This window comes from Cinclus cinclus, chromosome 17 (genome assembly GCF_963662255.1).
Source record: "Cinclus cinclus chromosome 17, bCinCin1.1, whole genome shotgun sequence".
Taxonomy (NCBI): domain Eukaryota; kingdom Metazoa; phylum Chordata; class Aves; order Passeriformes; family Cinclidae; genus Cinclus; species Cinclus cinclus.
Genome location: NC_085062.1, coordinates 3,254,647 through 3,274,593, shown reverse-complemented (window position 1 = coordinate 3,274,593; position 19,947 = coordinate 3,254,647). Strand labels below are relative to the sequence as shown.

Genomic DNA, 19,947 nt, shown 5'->3' with positions numbered 1-19,947 from the left:
TTACATAAATGTCCTAATCTTGGGTTGCAGCAGTAAAACGGAAATCTGGGAAGGCTGAATTTTGAGAAGTCTCTTTTATGGCAATTGAAAACACAGAAATAATTGGATTTTTCCGCAGTCACCCCATTTTTTTCCCCTTTTTTTTAATTCTTTTTTTTTTAAACCACAGTCCATAGATAGATCTAATTAGGAAGAAGTGACTCCCAGTGATGTGGAGCAGGTTCCCTGTCCCACTGTCCCACTGACCAGCAGGTGCCCAGAGAGGTGACTTACCCTGGTCCAGCAGGACTGAAGCAGATTAACAGAGGTCAGCAGTTGGTCAGGGCACCAGGGTTAATACCTGACCACAAAAAGGATTTTTATTTGGCTCCAACAGTGGGACTTCATTACTTAATCCATTCTGGAAGTTGCACTTGCAGCTGCAGAGTGCCCTCTAGTTTGGGATCACAGCACTAACACTTCAAGCCAAATGCTTTATTCCACGTGCTGTGATCCCCCAAGTTACACCTTGTGGATGTCTAAAATGTGTTTGTTTATTTTGTTGTGTCCCGGGGATTTTGCATGATTTAGACCATAAAATACAAAGCTGCTGTAATCCATCCATTATTTCTGGAATTAAAATTCCAGCTTTCTTCCAACTCTTTTTCTCAGGCAGCGTGAACATTTGGTGGCCATCCAAGTAAACACGACTGTCCAAATAATTCTGAGACTTATTCTTTAAAAGTTAAGCTGCTGGGGAAACGAGATTTCCTGTAATCAGTTTTGACCCAGCAGACTTTTCATCCTTCAGTTTCTAGGAAAACTAAAACTTTTCTGGGAATTTCTGGACTCTTGCATTGACTGCTCAGTTGTTCAGGGCTGTTTCTATTTTCTTTTTCCTGTGTAATGAAAACAGCTGTCAGAGTAGGTGATTCTGTGATTCAAGATACAATTGGTGTTCATTTCTGTGTCTGAAGGAAGCTGATGTTTCTCTGAAGAGTTTTGGATTTGTTTTGCAGTTGGGAGTGAAGGGTGATTTGAAGACCTAAAACTGTAGAAAGCAATGCACTCTGGAATGGGATTTCTCCTGGAAACTGGGAGGGTCTGAATCAACCAGTTAAACAGAGTGAATGAAGGTGGTTTATTCTGTCTGGTGCCTTTCCAGTCACTTGCAGAGGATTGCAGAGTGTGCAGGCTGGAAGGAGCTGGGGCAGCTATTCAGTGTTTTCATCTCTGGAAGGATCATGCTCCTGGTGTTGGGTGGTTGGACAGAGCTAAAGGATACAGCAGCAAGTCTTTGTGATTTGGGTTTTTAGAAAAGATTAACTGAGCTGTCATTTTTATTTAATACTTGGGCAAATTTCTCAGCTGTTAAAGTCAGATTTTATGAACAGCACTGGAATTTTTTTTTTGTTCCGTTTTTGCTGTTTTCACAACTATTGCTCATTTCTTAATTTTAAATTATTTACTGTCCCTGCTAGCTCAGGAACTCCTGAGGGTGTAGCTGGTAGGGCCATACTGAATTTTCCCTGGTACTGATTCCATCCAGTGGGGCAGAGATGATGCAAGGTCAAGGAAAACCTGGTTTCATTTTAGCTACAATTCTCCTGATTAATTTTAATCTGCATTCTTGAAGCTTAATATTTCAGATAGTTTTTTCCAGAAGTAATTTAATTCCAAGTAATATAAACATATATCTTAGTCAGATACCAGTTGTTGTTCTTCACAAAGTTTTAGCTGTAAAGGTGGCATTAGGTCAAGGTAAATGCTCTTCATCCTGGCTGGTTTTGCCATGGCAGAGGTGCCAGATGCTGGTGGGAGTTCCCAAAGCTTTTCATGGAGCCTGTAGAAGTGTTGGACTGTTGCTGGTGACCCAAGATAATGACCTGGTAACTAGAGACACAATGTTTTTGGCTTGCTAGAAAGCTGCCTTTCATTTTTTAATGCAAAAAAAAAAAAAAACAACTTAGAAACATCCTGAGCCAGCCTTTGTGTGAGTCTACACCTTCAACTGAGGCCTTTTATTTTCACTTCATCCCTCCTGCCTCTTCCTCTGGCTGCTGCTCCTTACAGGGCTCTGACCACATGTGTTGGCTACCGTTAAATTCTGGAAAATGAAGTCATTTAAGTGTAAAAGGAGAAGGTGCATTAGGTCACAGAAAGCATTTGCTTTACTAACCATGTGTTTGTGGAGTCTGGAGATATCCCTGTTTTCTTTCTCTTGGTGCAGAATGATTTTTTTAACGCATTTATTTTGTGAAGTTGACAGAAACCTCTTCCCGGTATGCAAGAAAAATTTCGGGCACCACAGCCCTCCAGGAGGCCCTGAAGGAGAAGCAGCAGCACATTGAGCAGCTCCTGGCAGAAAGGGACCTGGAGAGGGCAGAAGTTGCAAAAGCAACGAGTCACGTTGGGGAGATAGAGCAGGAATTGGCTCTGGTTCGAGATGGGCACGACCGGGTAAGAGAGTTCTTCTGAAACAGAGTTAGCACAATAAACTTAACCTCCACAATGGGCTTTTCTTATTCAAAAGGGCTGGCAGCAAGTGGTGGTGTGCTAGAAGTAAAGTAATCCATATCTGTAAGATCTCCCTTGTGGGATCTTTGGCTTGATGAGATATCAGATCTACCAAACTGAACTTGTTTTTGTTGAACTTCACTGCAGTCTTTGATGGTGTCCATATTTGATAACATTCCTGTCACTTGGCCCATCACTTCACCAAATTGTACAGATTGAGGTACAGATAGACAAGTTGGAAAAAATTCCTGTATTTCCCAGCTCAGTAAATTTTTGCTTTTGTTCCTCTTCCTTATTAGCACGTGCTGGAGATGGAGGCAAAAATGGACCAGCTCCGAGCTATGGTGGAGGCAGCTGACAGGGAGAAAGTGGAGCTCCTCAATCAGCTTGAGGAAGAGAAAAGGTAACTCCAAACTGTGCTCATTAATGTAATTAATGTTCTCCTTGTGCTCCCCTTGTGCATCTTGCTGTCCATCCTGACTGCAGACATGTTTCTCAGTGCTGGAGTTTCGATGCAACTGTGACATATTAAAGGCCTGTGGACATTTTGGATGTGTCCTGAATTTCTGGCTGTTTCCATATATGAATGGTAGAATATATAGAATGTGAGATCAAACTGCTGATTTAGGTCACCTCAGATCATGCAGAAGGGTGAAAATTGAGAGAATCAATGAGAATTTAAAGGGTTTAAATACAAAATACCCTGTTCAGAGCTGTAGGAGTAGTGATGCCATGCTTTGGCACTGGTAGTGTTTTAAGGACAGCAGTTCTTCCTCACTCTGGTGCTTCCTGTGAGAGATTTCTCCTTAATGTTCCTGGCAGTTTGCTGGAACAATGGGGATGTTGTCACTGTCATTCTGACTTCCAGTGAAAAGTGAGCTTGAAAGCATTTTCTTCCAAAATTACCTGAATTTTAATGAGTTGTCCCCACAGGAAAGTTGAAGACCTGCAGTTCCGAGTGGAAGAAGAATCCATTACCAAAGGAGACCTAGAGGTAAAATATCTCCAGCTTTGTAAACAGGATATCCAGGAGGGCACAGAAAGGCAGGAAACATTAAAAGATGCAATCCTGGTCCAACCACATGAAAATGATACCCATTTCTGCAGTCCTTTAGTAAACCAACTGTCCCAAAATTGCAGGACTGCACCCCAAATTCATCAGCAAAGGCTGTGCTGTAGAACAGCTGTAGTTTACAGAAATTAAATTAATTCATAGAAAATTCTACCTTTTGCTGTTAAAAGTAATCACTAAGAAAAAAATAGTTTTGAAGTTACGAAATTGCAAGTTAATATTTATACCTTTGAAAATTAATATTGAGGGTTGTCCTGTTTGAAGAGTTTCTTGAGTAATTCTTGTGCTTCCCTTGGGGAAGGTTGATTAATGGAGAGTGTTTTGTCCTGAGAATTTGTACATAAAATCTAAATAGCAATTAATGCAACTTTTAATCTATTGTTTATATAATTGTAACATTGGGCACAGTGTGTTATTGCACAATCAGAATAGAAAGTATTTAGGGAAGGATTGCTCTCAGGTATTTGAGCACTGCCAATTTTCATCCCAAAATTTCAATTAATAAGCAAGGTACTTTTAGTTGCTCTACTCTGTTGTCTAATCAGAAATACATTAGAACTTCTGGTACAAACTTAGGTAACTGTGTTGTTGTAAAACATTTGTGATTGAAGTGCTAGCCTTATGAAAAATACTCATTTCATATAACATTTCTTTTATTTTAGTCTTCCATTCATTTTAAGATACCTCTCTAAACTCCTCATAGAATGCTCCTTTTATTGTTTATTCCATGGAAATATATTTTTTTATTATTTTCTGTTAATTCAATCAACAGTCATGGCAAACCATCCTAAAAGACTCTGTTTTGTCAAGCTGCTTAACTTGGGGGTTTTAACTGAATTCAAGCTGATGAAATGTCTCCTGTTGTTTGTGTTGGAATGGTAGTGCTGAGTTTGTAGGTGAAACATTTCTGTTTGTTTGTTTTTTTTAATTTTACTGATAGCAAAAGAGGCAGATTTCGGAAGACCCAGAAAATGTAAGAGGGCACTTCAGTGTGCAGAGACATCCCTTGTTAACAGATTGTGTGCAGAAAATGCTTCTACTGATTCACTAACTGCATAATCTGTTATTGAGACTTTGACTCTGGTATTTGTGTGCATGTTGCTTCCAGAGCAATTACAACATTTCTTGGAAAGAATGTGTGTAATGACTAAACGTGGTAATGCCCATTAACTGCAGACAGGGCCAGCGTGGCATTAAAATTCTTTAGGGTCAACACCTTTGTAACTCACTGAGGAGTCCAGGACTTGTAGAGCATGACTGACCAACATCCTGAAGTGGCCTTCATTTAAATACAGGATTTTACCTGTTTTCTTCATAAAATCCTGCCTGCTCTCCTATGAGATCCTGCTGCTGTTCAATAGATGACAATTTTTCTGAGGGAACTAATCTGTCTGTTCTTCATCTCCCCATATTTGTTTCCTTTTTTCTGTATGAAATGCTAAGGGGAGAGATGATTAAGAACATCTGAACAATCACTGTGCAAAGCTGTCTGATTTTGCTGTATCTTCATGTAGATCCTCTTCAGATTATGTAGGAAAAATGTGTTACTTGGTAACAGAAATGGCCTTGCAAGATGTTTAAGGAACTCTTGCTTCCCCAACTCAAAATATGTGTGGAATTTTAAAGGTAAATTTATCCCAGTCTGCCTCCTCTGCTGCATCCCCAGCCAAGACAGGAAGTTCTCAGGACTAGAACTGGATCCTGCTGTGCATCCTTGGGGGTTCCCTTTGCAGAGATCCCTCAGGGATCTGGGTCTCCTCCAGTCTCCCTATCAAACTTTGTTTGAAATAAATCTGCATGTGCCCTTCCTTTCTCTTGTTTTGTGCACTCCTTCTTTGATCCCATCTTTTCTCCTGACTTCCCTGTTCTGATTTTTCCATTAAAAATGGACATCTTCACTCTCCAGAGGAGAGTTTCCAGGCTGACACTCACTGGTCCCAGTGGTGACCTGTGATTCTGTCCCAGCATGAGGAGACTGGAGGGTGTCTTGTCCCATCCTGGAACTGATTGTCAGGATTTATGGCCTCAGCACAGTTTCCCAGTTTGATGGAGAATATCACAGGGAGGTTTATTCTGTAGTGAAAGAATAGCCAGCACACACACAGGTGCTGGGAAAGGCTGATGTCCAGCTCTGGGTGTGATTCTTGGAGGTTTAAGGCAGAGGAAGAATCCCATTTCCACATCACTTCCCTAATTGTGAAGCTTTGGAGAAGGGGAAGATTATTCCTTTGGCTTTGTTGTCTGGTTTTTTTCTTTCCTGCTTTTCTTTTCCATCCAAGTTAAGATTTGCAATCAAATTATTTTCTTCTTTATGGGGTACTCTCTCTTCTCAGTTCACTGTGTTCTGGGTGTCCTCAAAGAGAACCATAAATCAGAAATAATTTCTCTACATCATCAGGAGAGAAATTTGAGCAGTTCAAAATCTTGCAGTGATTTTTACCTCAGGGAATCTGGAATCTGTCCCTTGGAAATCAGATTTGATTAAAGGATAATCTCTCATGCTCTAAATGGGGAAAAAGGTGTCAAGCAAAGATCTCTGGAGTATTCTCTTTTAATCTTTTTTATTTCCATTTCGGTAGGATTTTAACTTACTTGCCTTTGTAGTATATAAGAGATAGGATTTTTTAAAATCCCAGTAATCAGTGATGGTCTGTCTAATCTTTGGAGCTATAAAACATTGTCTATAAAATTAATAATCAAAGAGTTTGGGTTTTATGTAGCATAAAAAAAACCCCTAAGGTTGCATATTCCATAGGCACCCAGGGAAATTCTGCAGGCATGAGGTTTGGGATTTCTTGGGTTTTAGTAGATCTCCTTGGTGAATTAGAGCAAGTAAGGTTTGAATTTCCAGCTTTTAAAGCAGATTGTTTTTCAGCCTTATCTACAATTTGGTTGTGGATCAAAACTAATGTGTCAGAGAGAAAACTGAATTGTAGCCACTCATTAAATATGATTTCCCTTCAAATACTTAATTCCATTTTCAAAGGCTCTGAGCAGGAAAAAAGAATAATTGCTGTTCTTGTGGAGCATTTTTGCCTGTTACACCCTGAAGATCTTCCATTGGGAGAGAAGCACCTGCTACGGAATTAAAACATCAACAAATCTTAAGGAACAACTTCTAAGTGTTTGTGGACCAAGGAACTCCATAATAACACTTGTGCAGCTGTTTAAAAAATTTACCCCCTTGGATGTCTGGATGCTTTTGGGAAGGAAGAACTTGCTGCTGCCAGAAGGAATTCTGTGTTTGGAGGAGCAGACAAGAAGATCATCCCCATCTTTGTACTTCTCTTTCATTTTTTTCACTTCTCTACTTCAGAGGTGCAGGTCAGGTTTGAATTACCTGCTGGACTTTCCCTGCATCTCCCAAATTTCAGGTTCTCTTGCAGGCCCCAGGGAGTACCTGGATATCAAGCCAGTATATCAAATATTCTGTGTTCTTGCTAAAAATTCTCTTTGTGAGCAAAAGGCAGGAGGTACCTGCTCATTTGGGTTCATCTGTGTCCTGCTTCTCTTTAGGAACATGTTAGAATTCCACAGATCTTACTTTTTTCTTACTTCCATATATTCTTCAATATACTTAGACATCAGTAACTGTAGAGCAACCAGGCTGATGCACTTTTTTATCTGGTTTTGAGGAATCTTGTTGCTTGCTTCCTTCCTGAAAGAGGAGAAGAGAGGAAAAAAGAGGAAGGTTTTGAATTTACAGACAACCATTGCCTTTCTGTTTCTGTTCAGATAATTCAAACCGTAGTGACAGGGGAACCTTCATGTTCCCAGATCTTGGCCAGAAGCATTTTTATGGCTGAGACTTAGAGACAGCTACTATCAAAAAAAGAAGGTTAAAGTTTTGATTTGTCACATGAGCTGCAGTGGAAAATTTTTATCCTCTTGTTAATAAGTTGGCCTTTTTTTATATAAAATCAGCCAAAGGGATTTTAAAGGGATCACATTAAAGGGATGACAAGGAGAAGGACTTACCATCCTTTTAGAACAGAAAGAGATACATATGCACAAATATATATTTTTGACATAACTATTCTAATTTGTGCTCAAAACTTCATGTACTGATAAATAACTTCTACTCAGCTGCATGAAACTTTTTTTGTTCACATTCCTCAGTTGGCTATTCATTTATTTATTTTACACACTTGATTTCATTTTTTCACACCTTCAGCCCATCCTCCTCATCCATAAATTTTTTCCCTGTACATTTCCCCCCCTTGCATCCTCTCTGCTCACCTGTTAGAAGGCTCTGGCAGCACGGCCTGCATGTGGCTCCTCCTCTTGTGCTGGCATGTGATGGTGGCACCGTTGTGTTCTCTTCCTCTCCCTCTCCACTAACAGACGCAGACCAAACTGGAGCATGCCCGCATTAAGGAGCTTGAACAGAGCCTGCTCTTTGAAAAGACCAAAGCTGACAAACTCCAGAGGGAGTTAGAAGACACTAGGGTAATGGTTTTCCCTGTTTGAATAACGAGCCTGATCTGTGTTGTGGAAGATTTCTGATGGCACAATGCCGGGGGTGACAAGTGCTGGACCAGGTCCTTGCTCCTGCTGTAGCCAAAGCTGGAACACTGTAAAAAAATTAGATTAATTTTGAGCTTCCGTGGGGTGTGTATGTGTGCCTGGACGTGTGACTCGTTGAAGAACTCAGGTAAGATGTCTTCACACTGCAAAAGTAATCCTTGGATCCAAAAGTGGCAGGATGAATTGACAGAAAGGAACATTCAGTAGCTCATTTTAAAAATTAGCAGAGTTCATTAAACCCAAAAACCCTAAGATTGAACATGCCAGTTCTTTTAACACAAACTGAGTATTTGGGGCTTGGTTTCTGAGCTCTTCAGTAGCTGCTGCACTACTTGCTTTGCTAAATCATGGTTTGCAGTGGCTTCTTAGCTCTTTTTCCCCACCAGTGTTATAATCTTTTAATGACTATCCCAGTAATTAGTAATACTGCTTCCTGTCAGAATATTCCTGACATACTTGGCACCAAATCAGAAATTTAGCAGATGTCAATTTTTAAAAGAAATATATATATATATATATATACACACACATGTATTCATGTTCACACATGGGGATTTTCTTGAAGGTCAGGTGGGGTGAATAAAGCCAGGATGAATATAAAACCAACAGTTTAATGTATAATAACTACTTTTAAAGAGCAACTGTGGGTTAGTAGTATCTTTTCCAGGAGGTCAAAGCAGTAACTTCCTAATTAGAATTAATTCTGGGGGCTTTGCTGTAACAAAAACTGCTCTAACACTCAGTGAAAAGCTCAGATAGTGGGAGGACACTTCTTCAGAGAGAATGGAGCAGGTGTAGAAGGGTTTTCAGAGGATTTATTGGTTCAAAATGGGTTTGTGATTTTCTCTGACAGTCTTGTAGCTGGTGTGAGGTGAATTTGGAAGGAATTATTTCAACAAAGACTTCAAGGTTCTCCATTCTTTTCCAGTCTGCCTTAAGATGGTTCTGAGGAACATTTTGTTACTCATTGATAATACCCATCAGGGTGCTTTGAAAGTTTTTGAACAAACTATTTCTAGATAATACCAGAAGAACAAATTTTAGTATGTTCTGTGTTTATAGACAATAGAAGATGCTTATCATATGAATTTTCCCTTTTTGAAGTGATTTGCAATGCCCGGTGGAAGCTTTTCAGCAAGGCCTGAGTGTCTTTGTCTAAAATGTATCTTTTATAATTCTTCTTTTCTTAAAATGCTGTTGATCATAGGTGGCCACAGTGTCAGAAAAGTCCAGGATCATGGAGCTGGAGAGGGACCTGGCACTGAGGGTGAAGGAAGTGGCTGAGCTCCGAGGGAGGTTGGATTCCAGCAAACACGTCGACGACGTGGACACTTCTCTCTCCTTGTTACAAGAAATCAGTTCTTTGCAAGAAAAAATGGCAGCAGCTGGCAAAGAACATCAGAATGAGATGAACTCGCTGAAAGAGAAGTTTGGCCTTAGTGAGGAAGCCTTGCAGAAAGAGATCAAGTCCCTTGCAGCTTCAAATGAGAGAATAGCAAAAGAAAATGAATCCTTGAAAACCAAGCTTGACCACGCCAACAAGGAGAATTCTGATGTGATAGAGCTGTGGAAGTCCAAGCTGGAATCTGCAATTGCCTCCCATCAGCAAGCAATGGAAGAGCTGAAAGTTTCTTTCAGCAAAGGTGTTGGGGCTCAGACAGCAGAATTCGCAGAGTTAAAGACTCAGATTGAGAAGATGAAATTAGACTATGAGAACGAAATGGCAAATTTAAAACTGAAGCAGGAAAATGAGAGATCTCATCACTTGAAAGAGATTGAGTTGCTGAAAGCAAAACTGGTGGCAGTCACAGAGGAGAAAGAGCAAAACCTGGAAAGCCTGAAGACCAAACTGGAAAGTGTGGAAGATCAGCATCTAGTAGAAATGGAAGACACTTTAAACAAATTGCAGGAAGCTGAGATAAAGGTAAAGGAGCTAGAGGTACTGCAAGCCAAGTGCAATGAACAAACCAAAGTTATTGATAGTCTTACACCACAGATCAAAGCTGCTGAAGAAAAGCTTTTGGACCTTGCTGCACTTGAGAAAGCCAATTCTGAAGGTAAATTGGAAATCGAGAAACTTAGCGAGCAGCTTGAGGCAGCTGAGAAACAAATTCAGACTTTAGAGACTGAAAAGGGTGATGGAATTAGCCAGGTTTGTATCAACATCCATCCTTTTAGTTTTCTTTTGCTTTTGTTTTACATTTGTACTGTTTTAATCTGCTATAGAAAATACATCACAGAAAAAACAAGTTTTACTGACTGTGTATCTTGGGACCATCTGAGGAGGTTTAGAGGAGCATTAGCTGGGTCATGTCTCAACAGGTTTCTGCTGCTCCACCTGCACCAATAAGCAAAAGGAAAAAATTCCTTCTGCACTTCCCTTGCTGCAGATTTGGGCATGTCTGTGCTGAAATCTTCCTGTTATGGAAAAGTCACTTTGTTGGCCTGTTTGGGAGAAGGGTCCACACATCCTAAGACTTTAACCTTTGGGGATAGACAAGGGGACTTGGAACTCGGTGGGAAAATATTTCCTTCATTACCTTTCCCCTCCTCTGATAAGGTGATGGAAGAGGCTTTTAAAACAAAAGAAAGCACCAAAAAATTGTGGTGGAGCTTTCCTTTAAGCCCAGGCTCTGCAGGGATGTTTTGTCACTGTTTCACAGCACTTTGGAACCACAGACTGCAACTTGGTACAGGATTTTCCTTAGGTTTGGATGAAGCACCTCTGATGGTTGTAAAGCTGGTGGTAGTGAAGACTAGTGAGAAAATAACTGGAAACAGCTTTCCTCAAATCTTCACAGGTGGTTGCAAGATACCAGATTTTTGCCTTTGACTCTCTTTTTGAGGCCACACTGGGTTTCTGCACTACCCCTGGGTATGGTACAGAGTCCTTCCCTCCCCATGTGTGTGTATTGATCTGATCAGCCAATTGAAACACAAATCAGTCAGTTCAAAAAATGAAAACAAAGAACCAAAACTACTGATTGAACTAATGCTGAAACCTTGGACTTGTGAGTGTATTCAAAAATGTCTGCCATTAAATAATGAATTCACAATTAATGCCAGAAGAAATAAATTTTAATGATTTCAAATTTATTCCAAGATGCAATTAGTGCTGTGATGTATGTAGTCATAGTGGAAATCAGCTTCACTCAGTTAATCCATCATGGTTTTTTCTTCTTTTTTTTTCTTTTTTTTTTTTTTCATTTTAGAGTGATTTTAATAGTACAGTTATTTCTTTCAGATTCACCTTTTAATTTTCCTAATTTTTCATTCATATTTGTCATTTTATTTCACTCCATTTCATCACCTTTGTTAGGCCAGTAATCTGGCCAAAGAACTGCAGGGCAAAGAGCAAAAGCTTCTTGACCTTGAGAAAAACTTGAGTGCAGTAAATCAAGTTAAAGATTCTTTGGAAAAGGAACTTCAAGTTTTGGTGAGTAATACCCAAAAGTTTTCACTTTACTCTTTGGATTTTGGGTTTCATGGTGAGAGTGTAATGGAAGTCTGTGGATCACCTCTGAGGAAAGCCTTCCAAAGGTGTTTTACTCATGGAAAAAATGGGAAGGGTTAATGGTTAATGGGATCTGTCTCAGAATAAAAAAGCATTTCAGTCCTGTGTTATCAGGTGTTTGGTCTAAATAGAGCTCATCTACTTATGGATTGCAGATAAAATTAAACCAAATCAAAAGCAGCAGCAGTTTAATTTTAGACTGCTCATTAAGGAACACTTAATGGCCCTTTATTGTAGCTGTTGTACCAATTAATGCTTGCTACGCACTTCTTATAACAGGTTTTAAAAGACATTTCTCATTTAAGTAAATTTCTAAATGCTGTTGTTGAGTGGGGCTTCCCTTAGGAACTATGCTGGCATTAGTAACAAGACAGTGGGATCTTTAGTCTTTCCGTAGCCAGTAGAAAATATTCAAACTTGGTGGAAGAGCCTCACTTGCCTTCCTGAAAATACTCCCTTTTCTTCATTGTCTGGCATCAATTCCTGCTGGTAGAACTGGAAAACACTGGTAGGAGATGGCTCACAGGGCTGTAGGTGTCCCCTGTGCAGCCTGGGAGCAGCAGGGATAGAAACCCCAAATTCTTGTTTCCTACCCTGGGCTCTGTGGCAGCTGAGGAGGATTTAAATGTTTAAATCATTGCTTCATATATTGAGAGACTTGCAGCCAAGGCAAGGGAAAATCTGTGTTAAGCTGTAACTCAAAAACTTGAGATCTGTTTATGATAGGAGCAAAGATTGTTCTACTGGTACATGAAGAATACCTAATGCAAATTCAGTGGTTGAACTGTACTGTTACTACCAAGCCTTACCTTAAGTTTTTATCATTTTTTTCAGAAAGAAAAGTTTACTAGTGCAGCTGATGAAGCAGAGAATGTTCAACAAGCTATGCAAGGTATGTGCTGCTAAAATGAACAGCTAAAAAGCTGCAGAAATTAAATTTTTTTTTAAACACTTTCAAGCTCATAGTTGATGGTACAGCAGTTTCAGTGGCTGTGGAAAGGACAGGAATAATCCTGTAGCCTCTCTGAAGGGTTGCATACCTTGCAAGTAGGTGGAATTGCTTGCATTTAAGTAGACTAACTTTGTTTTCCAAATTTTACTTGCCTAGAAACGGTGAAAAAGCTGAACCAAAAAGAAGAGCAGTTTGCACTCATGTCTTCAGAACTGGAGCAGCTCAAGTCTAGTTTGACTGGTAAGGAAGGGAATGTTCTGGAAGTGCATCAGCTTTGTGCTGTGGCATGGCTCCTTCAGCCTGCAGGAGGCTTTGCTGTGCTTTCTCCTTGTACATCTCTGCAACAGCAGTGCAGGGGGAAGCCAAGCACAATTTGTGCCCTGAGCAAGCCTTGCCCGGGGGTGTTGGCTCAGGAGAAGTGATCCCAGGGGCTGTGCCTGCCCTGCCTGAGGCATTTTTTCACTGCAACTTGATGTTGCCTTCCTTGTTCATTTTCTGCTGCTCTGCTGAACAGCTGATGAGTGCTTTCACCTGCAAGACCTGCAGATTGTTTCTTCCATTGCTTCCTTCCTCTCTGAGACAGCAGAACTTGCACCAACATCTCATGGCCTGAAGTGAATCACTTCTGAAACAAAGGACTCATGACCAGCTGCTCCTCACTGTTTCTGGAGTCCTTAACCTTTTGCTGCAGTTACCAGTTCAATCAATCATAATTTTTCATTTTAAAGGGGTGATCTGTGAGGTCTGGAGCATCAGTATTGCTGGTTTTAGTTCTTTACAGTTCTCTAGCCATTCTTTGAGTACCCTTCCTCTAAAATTTACAGCTTAACCACCTTTGTTTTGCTCAGAGATGGAGAAGAAGCTGAGGGAGCGAGAAGAGAGGGAGCAGCAACTGATAGAAGCAAAAGCCAAACTTGAAAATGACATTGCAGAGATCATGAAGTCATCAGGAGACAGCTCTGCCCAGCTCACAAAAATGAACGATGAGCTGAGGTTAAAAGAAAGGTATTTCATCACTGTCAGAGCACTGTCACATCAGATCTCCACTCCCACACTCCCAGCTTCTCATTTTATTTTTCTGTAAATATCTGAACAAGATGCTCCTGAGTGTCACATTGATATGACAAGTGAGATTATTCTAGCAAGCTAAATCAATCAAAACAGTCTCCTGGGAGTGATTTGAAGAGCATCCAACACTGATAATTCCAAAATTCTTACATAACATGCTTCTCATTGCCCAGAGTAAATGACCTCTTGAATAATCCAGACTGTTTTGTGATTGTGCTTCATGATTATTTGATCACCTGAAAAACTCAGTTTATTTAGATATATAAAAGACTTGGGTCACGTTTTTTGTGAGAGGAAATGTGGGGTTTTTTTCCCAAATAAAAATTGTATGTTCAGTAGTTCTTTACCTTTCAACACCCTTTACTGGGGGCAAAGTAACTTGGTCTTCCCGTGTATAGTGAATTTAGCAGAACACTCTATCTGTAAAACAATGAAATCTCTTTCTAAATGCTTGGTCAGAACATAGAACTTCAGCACAATCTTGGCTCTCTCATCCCTGTGCTTGTGGAGCTGTCAGCAAAAAGTGATGTTCTTTCATTTGGTCTTTCCAGGCAGTTGGAGCAAATACAACTCGAGCTTACAAAAGCAAATGAAAAGGCTGCTCAGCTTGAGAAAAACGTGGAGCAGACAACACAGAAAGCTGAGCAGAGTCAGCAGGAAACTCTCAAGATTCATCAAGCGGAACTGAAAACTCTGCAGGATCAATTAACAGACATGGTAAGAACGACTTTAAAAGTACTAAAAACTGCAGAAATATGGTTCCAGTGCTGCTTGAACTGTGTTTTACTGTTTTATCTTCCACCAGAAAAAGCAGATTGAGTCCAGCCAACATCAGTACAAAGATCTTCAGGCCAAGCATGAAAAAGAAACTTCTGAGCTGGTGGCTAAACACGATGCAGATATCCAAGGGTTTAAGCAGAAGCTGCTGGATGCAGAAGAGGCACTGAAAAGTGCCCAGAGGAAAAACAGTGAGCTGGAGGCACAGGCTGAGGAGCTGCAGAAACAAGCAGAGCAGGCCAGAGTAAGTGGCTTTTGTCACTCTGCAAGCAACTTTATGTTTTCTGTCTCAGTGAGTCTTTTTCTCTCTGCTTCAACCTTCCATAGCCAGATTTTTTCAGTGTTCCTGATTTGAGCTTTTCCAGGGTATGTGGGTATGGGTTAGGGAGGAGAAGCCCACAGGACAAACTGGTTATTAGTTCTCTCAGTTACACAAGAGTTGATGAGATACAGTTCTTTGATATCAGTTAATATTTTATGTTCATAGATCTGGCTCAGCACAGCCAGTTGGAGCCAGATGTCATTCCCTGTTTTTTTATATACTTGGATTTTAAGATGTATTGTGAGTTACTTCATTTAGAAGTGCTACACACCTTTAGTTTTGTAGTGTGATCTGCTGCTATTCAGTGTGTAGCTTGACTTCAGCAATTTAAATTTTTCCTCCTGTTTCTTTGACTTTACTGCTTGCTTTCATCCCCCAGCAATTATTTGCTATAATCTTTGCTGTGTGATTTAGCAAATTTAGTGTATAAACTGACACACAATATTGACAGCACTGATGTGGTGTTTTGAATTCAAGGGGTCATGACAACATCTTTTTGAGAGAAACATGGTGGTGAAACTGAGAATTGGAAGTCAGTTTCTAATAGAACTCCTTGCACTTTAATTCACTTAGAGCCTCATGAAGTCATTCTATGGCTCTTCTTTTGAATAATTTACAGTCAGTCAGTTCACTGAGTGTAATTTTATAAATGACATGAAATTTTGGATGGAGGAACCTTTAAACCATGATTTTTTATAATACTATGTAGCCACTAAAAAGTTCTTGTGGATGATGCTTGTTTTGTAATGTAATAGGGGTGTCTGTCAGCAGCTGAGTTCAAACAGGCACTCTGTGTCAGTGTATACACCTTTAAAACTTAAATTTTAATTGCTCTATTTGCCCTTAAAGCACGTTTCTCATTCGCCTGCTTGACTTGATTTTTGTTTTCCCTTCTCCCCAACTTTATTTCTTTAGTCCTTAAGCTCTGTGTTAGCCTCATCCAGAACAGAAATCGAACAAAATGTCAGACAAGATGAGGGCTTTGATATCAGAAAAAGAGAATTTGGCACAGGAGGGGAATACTTTAAAATTAGAGAGAGGTCCCTTGTTAACAAAACTTAAAGAATTGGAATCAAAGATTTTGTTAATGCAGCAAGACCAAGAAGAACTCAAGGCAGAAAATAAAAGAATCCTAAAGCAGAAGGAAGAAGCCGAGGCCAAAAGCCAGCAGGAGAGCACAGAAAAGGGAGCACTGGTTTCTGAGAAAAACAAATTACTCTCTGAGCTGGAGGCAGTGCAGGCAAGGCTGCTGAAGGCAGCTCTGGAAACTGAGGCTCTCCAGTCCTGGGAGTTAACCTTGTTCCAAAAGCTGGAGGAACTTCAGGCCAGCAAAGATGCCATGGATGTAGTGTGTCAGAAATGTGTCAAGGAACGGGAAGAGTTGGAGAATTATCAGAAGAGGCTTTTGGAAGAGAAAGATGCCATTCTAAAAGACAAAGATGATGTTATCCAGAAGCTGGGAAGTTCTTGTGAGGCCCCGGCCAGAGACCAAAGGGAGCTCCAGCAACAAGTGTCAGCTGTGGCTGCAGAGAGAGATTCAGCTCTAGGGGAGCTCTTGGCTCTGCAAGACAGACACGAAGCCCTGGAAAAGGAGCTGGGCAGGGTCTTGCTGGGCCTGCAGGAAGAGAAGGAGATGCTCCTTGAAGGCACAAGAAAGCTGCAAGTGAGTTTAGACAAAGCAGTCAGTGAAAACCAGGTGTTAAAAGTGAGAGAAGAGGAGATGCAAACACAGTTCACCAAAGCCATGAAGGACACTGCTGAGCTGGAGAATTCCCTTGCAAGTCTCACTCGTTATCTTGAGGAAGTGAAAACCTCAAGAGACACACTGAGTTTGGAATGTAATCAGTTACATGGAGAGAAAGAGGCTCTTTCCTCATCAGAACAGAGGCTTTGGGCTGAGAAGGAGCAACTTCTCATTGAGAAGAAGGCAATTGCTGAGAAGCTTGCGAGGGCCTTGGCAGATGCTGAGCTTTGTGAGAGAATCTGCACTGAGGAAATGAACAAACTGACCTTGCAAAAGGAATCTATCCTTCAGAAGTCCTTGCAGTTTGAAAAGCACAATGAAGCTCTTCTCCAAGAGAAGAAGGAACTGGAGACAAAATACTTGGAGCTTCTTGATGAAAATAAGTCTTGTGCAAAGGCAGCTTCTGATCTGAGGAGAGAACGTGAGCTGGACCTCTTATCCATGAATGCTCTGGCTCAAGAGAATGCCACACTCCAAGATTCCACTGAAGCCCTGAAGGGAGAACTCAGTAAGAAGACTGTAGAAAATCAAGAGTTAATGGCCTGTAAATGTGACCTTTCCAATCTTCTGAAGGAGGCCCAGGATGATAAAAGAGCATTAGAAGGTGAGCTGGCTGCTGCATCATACACCAAGCAGGTCCTGTCCTCTTCCTTGGAGACCTGCACCTTTGCCAGGGAAATGCTGTTCAAGGAGAGGGATGAGCTGCAGGAAGAGTGTCAGAAATTAAACAGGGAGGTTGCTCTTATGAAAGAAACCTTAACCTTGGAAAAGGAAGCTCAAAAACAGGATGAGAAATCCTTTCTGTTGGGACATACAGAACTTCAAATGAGCATCTGCTGCTTACAGAACGAGCTAGAGGAGCTGAGAGAGAAAAATAAAGAAGTTTTGGCTGAGAAAACATTTTTAATTCAGGAGAAAGAAAAATCTGAAATGAAGCTGATGGAAATAATGGAAGGGAAAGAAACCCCCTATGGAACAGAAGAGCAGCTCACTTCCAGCACGGAGCAGCTGAAGGTTGACTTTGCTTCCCTGTCCAGATATATAGCAGAATACCAGGGCCTGCACAACTCCATCTTCAGGAAGATAGGTATGCTTGAACACCAGATGGAGCTGATGAAAAAGGAGGAAATGAAATTGCTCCAGAAACTGGACAGCCTGAGGGAAGAGCAGGAAAATCTGTTCATCAGTAAGGAGGGCCAGAAGGGGAAATTCTTCCAGGATTATTACAGACTCTGTGAGGAGATTAAACTTTTAGAACAAACTAATAGTGAGCTCTCAGGCAAATTGCTGGAGTCTCAGGGCCAAAATCAGATACTGCAGGAGCAAATGAACAATCTCATTTTGAAAGTAAAAGAAATTGAGACTCTCCAGAGCCAAGCAGTAGTACAGAAACCAGAGGTATTGAAATTCATAGTTAAAAGTCAAGTCTGGGGCTGATTCTACTAATCCTGAGCACTAACCCCTGGTGTCCTCTCTGCACTTCTCTGCACACTCAGCACTTCATAACACACTGCAGCTGTGGGCTCTCTCAGTATAATATTTGGGGGTTGTTGCAAGTTGCAACTATGAGTCTGAAAGCCAATTCATGTTTTTGGGTTTTTATATCTTTAACTACAAAAACCTCAGCTATTGCTGAATGTTGCAAGAAAACAACAGAAACTGTGAATAAAAGGAAGTTGTGTTCCCTGAATCTGGTAGGAGACATTGAGTTGCTCCTTCTAGTGAAGGACTCTGCAGCTTAAAATCTAAAGTAGCAATAAATAAGGTCTTAGATTGGATCTTTGTGCAATTTTATGTTCAATTACAGCAAGCTACAAATCTGAGTTACTCCAAAAAATACAAAAGAATATGCTGCTCCTGTAAATGTGATTGGATAAAAGCAGTGTGAGAGAAAGGGAAAGACACAATTCTGGTGTTCTTTTTATTCACAGAAGTGTTTTGTATTCACCACCAACAAATTCTTTATAAAATACTTTGATTTTCAGTTTGTGTGGCTTGAAGCCCAGGAAATCACACTGAATGCAAATTGGAATCAGGAGATCCTATAGGTAACACCTGCCTAAGTATTTTAATATCATTATGAAGTATTTCCTTTATGAGGCCATAATGAACAACACTGAAATAATGCAGTAATTGACTTTATCTCCAATTCCATTGTTTTCAAATTTTTTAAGCTTTTGTAATTCCATATTTTCTGAAAATATCCCGGGATGTTGGAAGTGAATATCTGTTGAATTGCTACTGCCTAAAGAAGTGAGAGGTCTGAGAGCAATCACAGTGGTGGTAATGAGAAATCCAGGAATCAAAACAGAGGGATTTCCTCAGTGGTGATGTGAGCATGGGGTTATGATCTGTTTCTGCATGGAATTGATCTTCAGTTCATTTTATACTTTATGCAGCTCCAAAATGCAAATAAATTCCCAGTTGAAGTCCTTACTTACCTGGGAAGCAGCTGACAAACCACAGAGCTGTGCATAAAGTTTTGATCTTTTGCTGTCAGAGTTCCTGTTGGGAATAACTGGTTTTTTCCCACCTCCCTTTATATCTAGGTGGCCAAACTGGCAGAAGATGTTTTCCAGGCAGTGGAGCAGGTGACCAAGGAGAAGGATGCCATTCACAAAGAAAAAATTGAAACTTTGGCCTCTTTGGAGAACTCAAGACAGACAAACCAGAAGCTGCAGAATGAAGTAATCACATTAAATGCTTTTCTGTGAAAAGTTTTGCCTCGTTTGTGAGAGCAACTGTTGAATTATAGAGAATTGAAATAGGCAGGAGAGGATTCTGTGACTTTCCCCACTCTGCAAAATTCCTGGATGAGTACAGAGTGATGGAAAATGCACATGGTTTTATGGTCAAGGTTATTCTGTGTTTTGCTTGTGCTGTCAGTCCGAGGTGCAGCAGTTCCCATTGGGTTCTGTGTCCAGGCTGTGTCTTCCCAGCACTCTGTGCTGCTCCAGGGCCCAAGGAAGGGAAGGATGCCCTCACCCTTGGATGTTGTGCACTCCCAGAGCACTGGGAGTGAAAGCTGGGCTGCCCTCAGTGCTGGAACGGGGACAATTTCCAGCAGGATCTGCCTGAGAATTAGAACTGGTGACGTTCATATGGGAGGGGTTCCCTTTGTGGATTAAAAAAAAATCCACAGGGTCCTGCAATGCCACGAGAATGGCTGCAGATTATCTGTTATGTAATAAATACACAGTGAGCTGCATGCAAACAAATCAGCTCCACCAGCTCCTGGTGTTTCCGTGGGGGACACAAGCTCAGGAAATCCATGTCCAACACTTTGTCCCATGCAACGAGATATCTGCAAGGAATTCATTTCCTGTGGGTGCAGGCACAGCATTCAGCCCTCCTGACTCTCAGAAAATAAGGTATGGAAAAGAGGAATTTATGAGTTACCTTAGAGAAATAAAGATCAAGGGACAGCTGGTTTTAGCAACAAGCTCTGCATTGAACAAACAAGCAATGCTCTGAG

The 19,947-nt window shown here is 40.8% G+C and overlaps 1 protein-coding gene across 1 annotated transcript in view; it reads left to right on the top strand.

The window, feature by feature from the left end:
• CLIP1 (CAP-Gly domain containing linker protein 1) overlaps positions 1 to 19,947 on the top strand; it is a 49,540-nt gene that overhangs the window by 15,226 nt on the left and 14,367 nt on the right. The window contains 15 exon segments of the mRNA XM_062504093.1: positions 2,242 to 2,439; positions 2,796 to 2,899; positions 3,430 to 3,490; positions 4,509 to 4,541; positions 7,913 to 8,017; positions 9,303 to 10,247; positions 11,415 to 11,531; positions 12,444 to 12,501; positions 12,718 to 12,801; positions 13,410 to 13,566; positions 14,181 to 14,346; positions 14,435 to 14,650; positions 15,644 to 15,685; positions 15,687 to 17,870; positions 19,022 to 19,159. Coding sequence (XP_062360077.1) covers positions 2,242 to 2,439; positions 2,796 to 2,899; positions 3,430 to 3,490; positions 4,509 to 4,541; positions 7,913 to 8,017; positions 9,303 to 10,247; positions 11,415 to 11,531; positions 12,444 to 12,501; positions 12,718 to 12,801; positions 13,410 to 13,566; positions 14,181 to 14,346; positions 14,435 to 14,650; positions 15,644 to 15,685; positions 15,687 to 17,870; positions 19,022 to 19,159 — 4,608 coding nt within the window.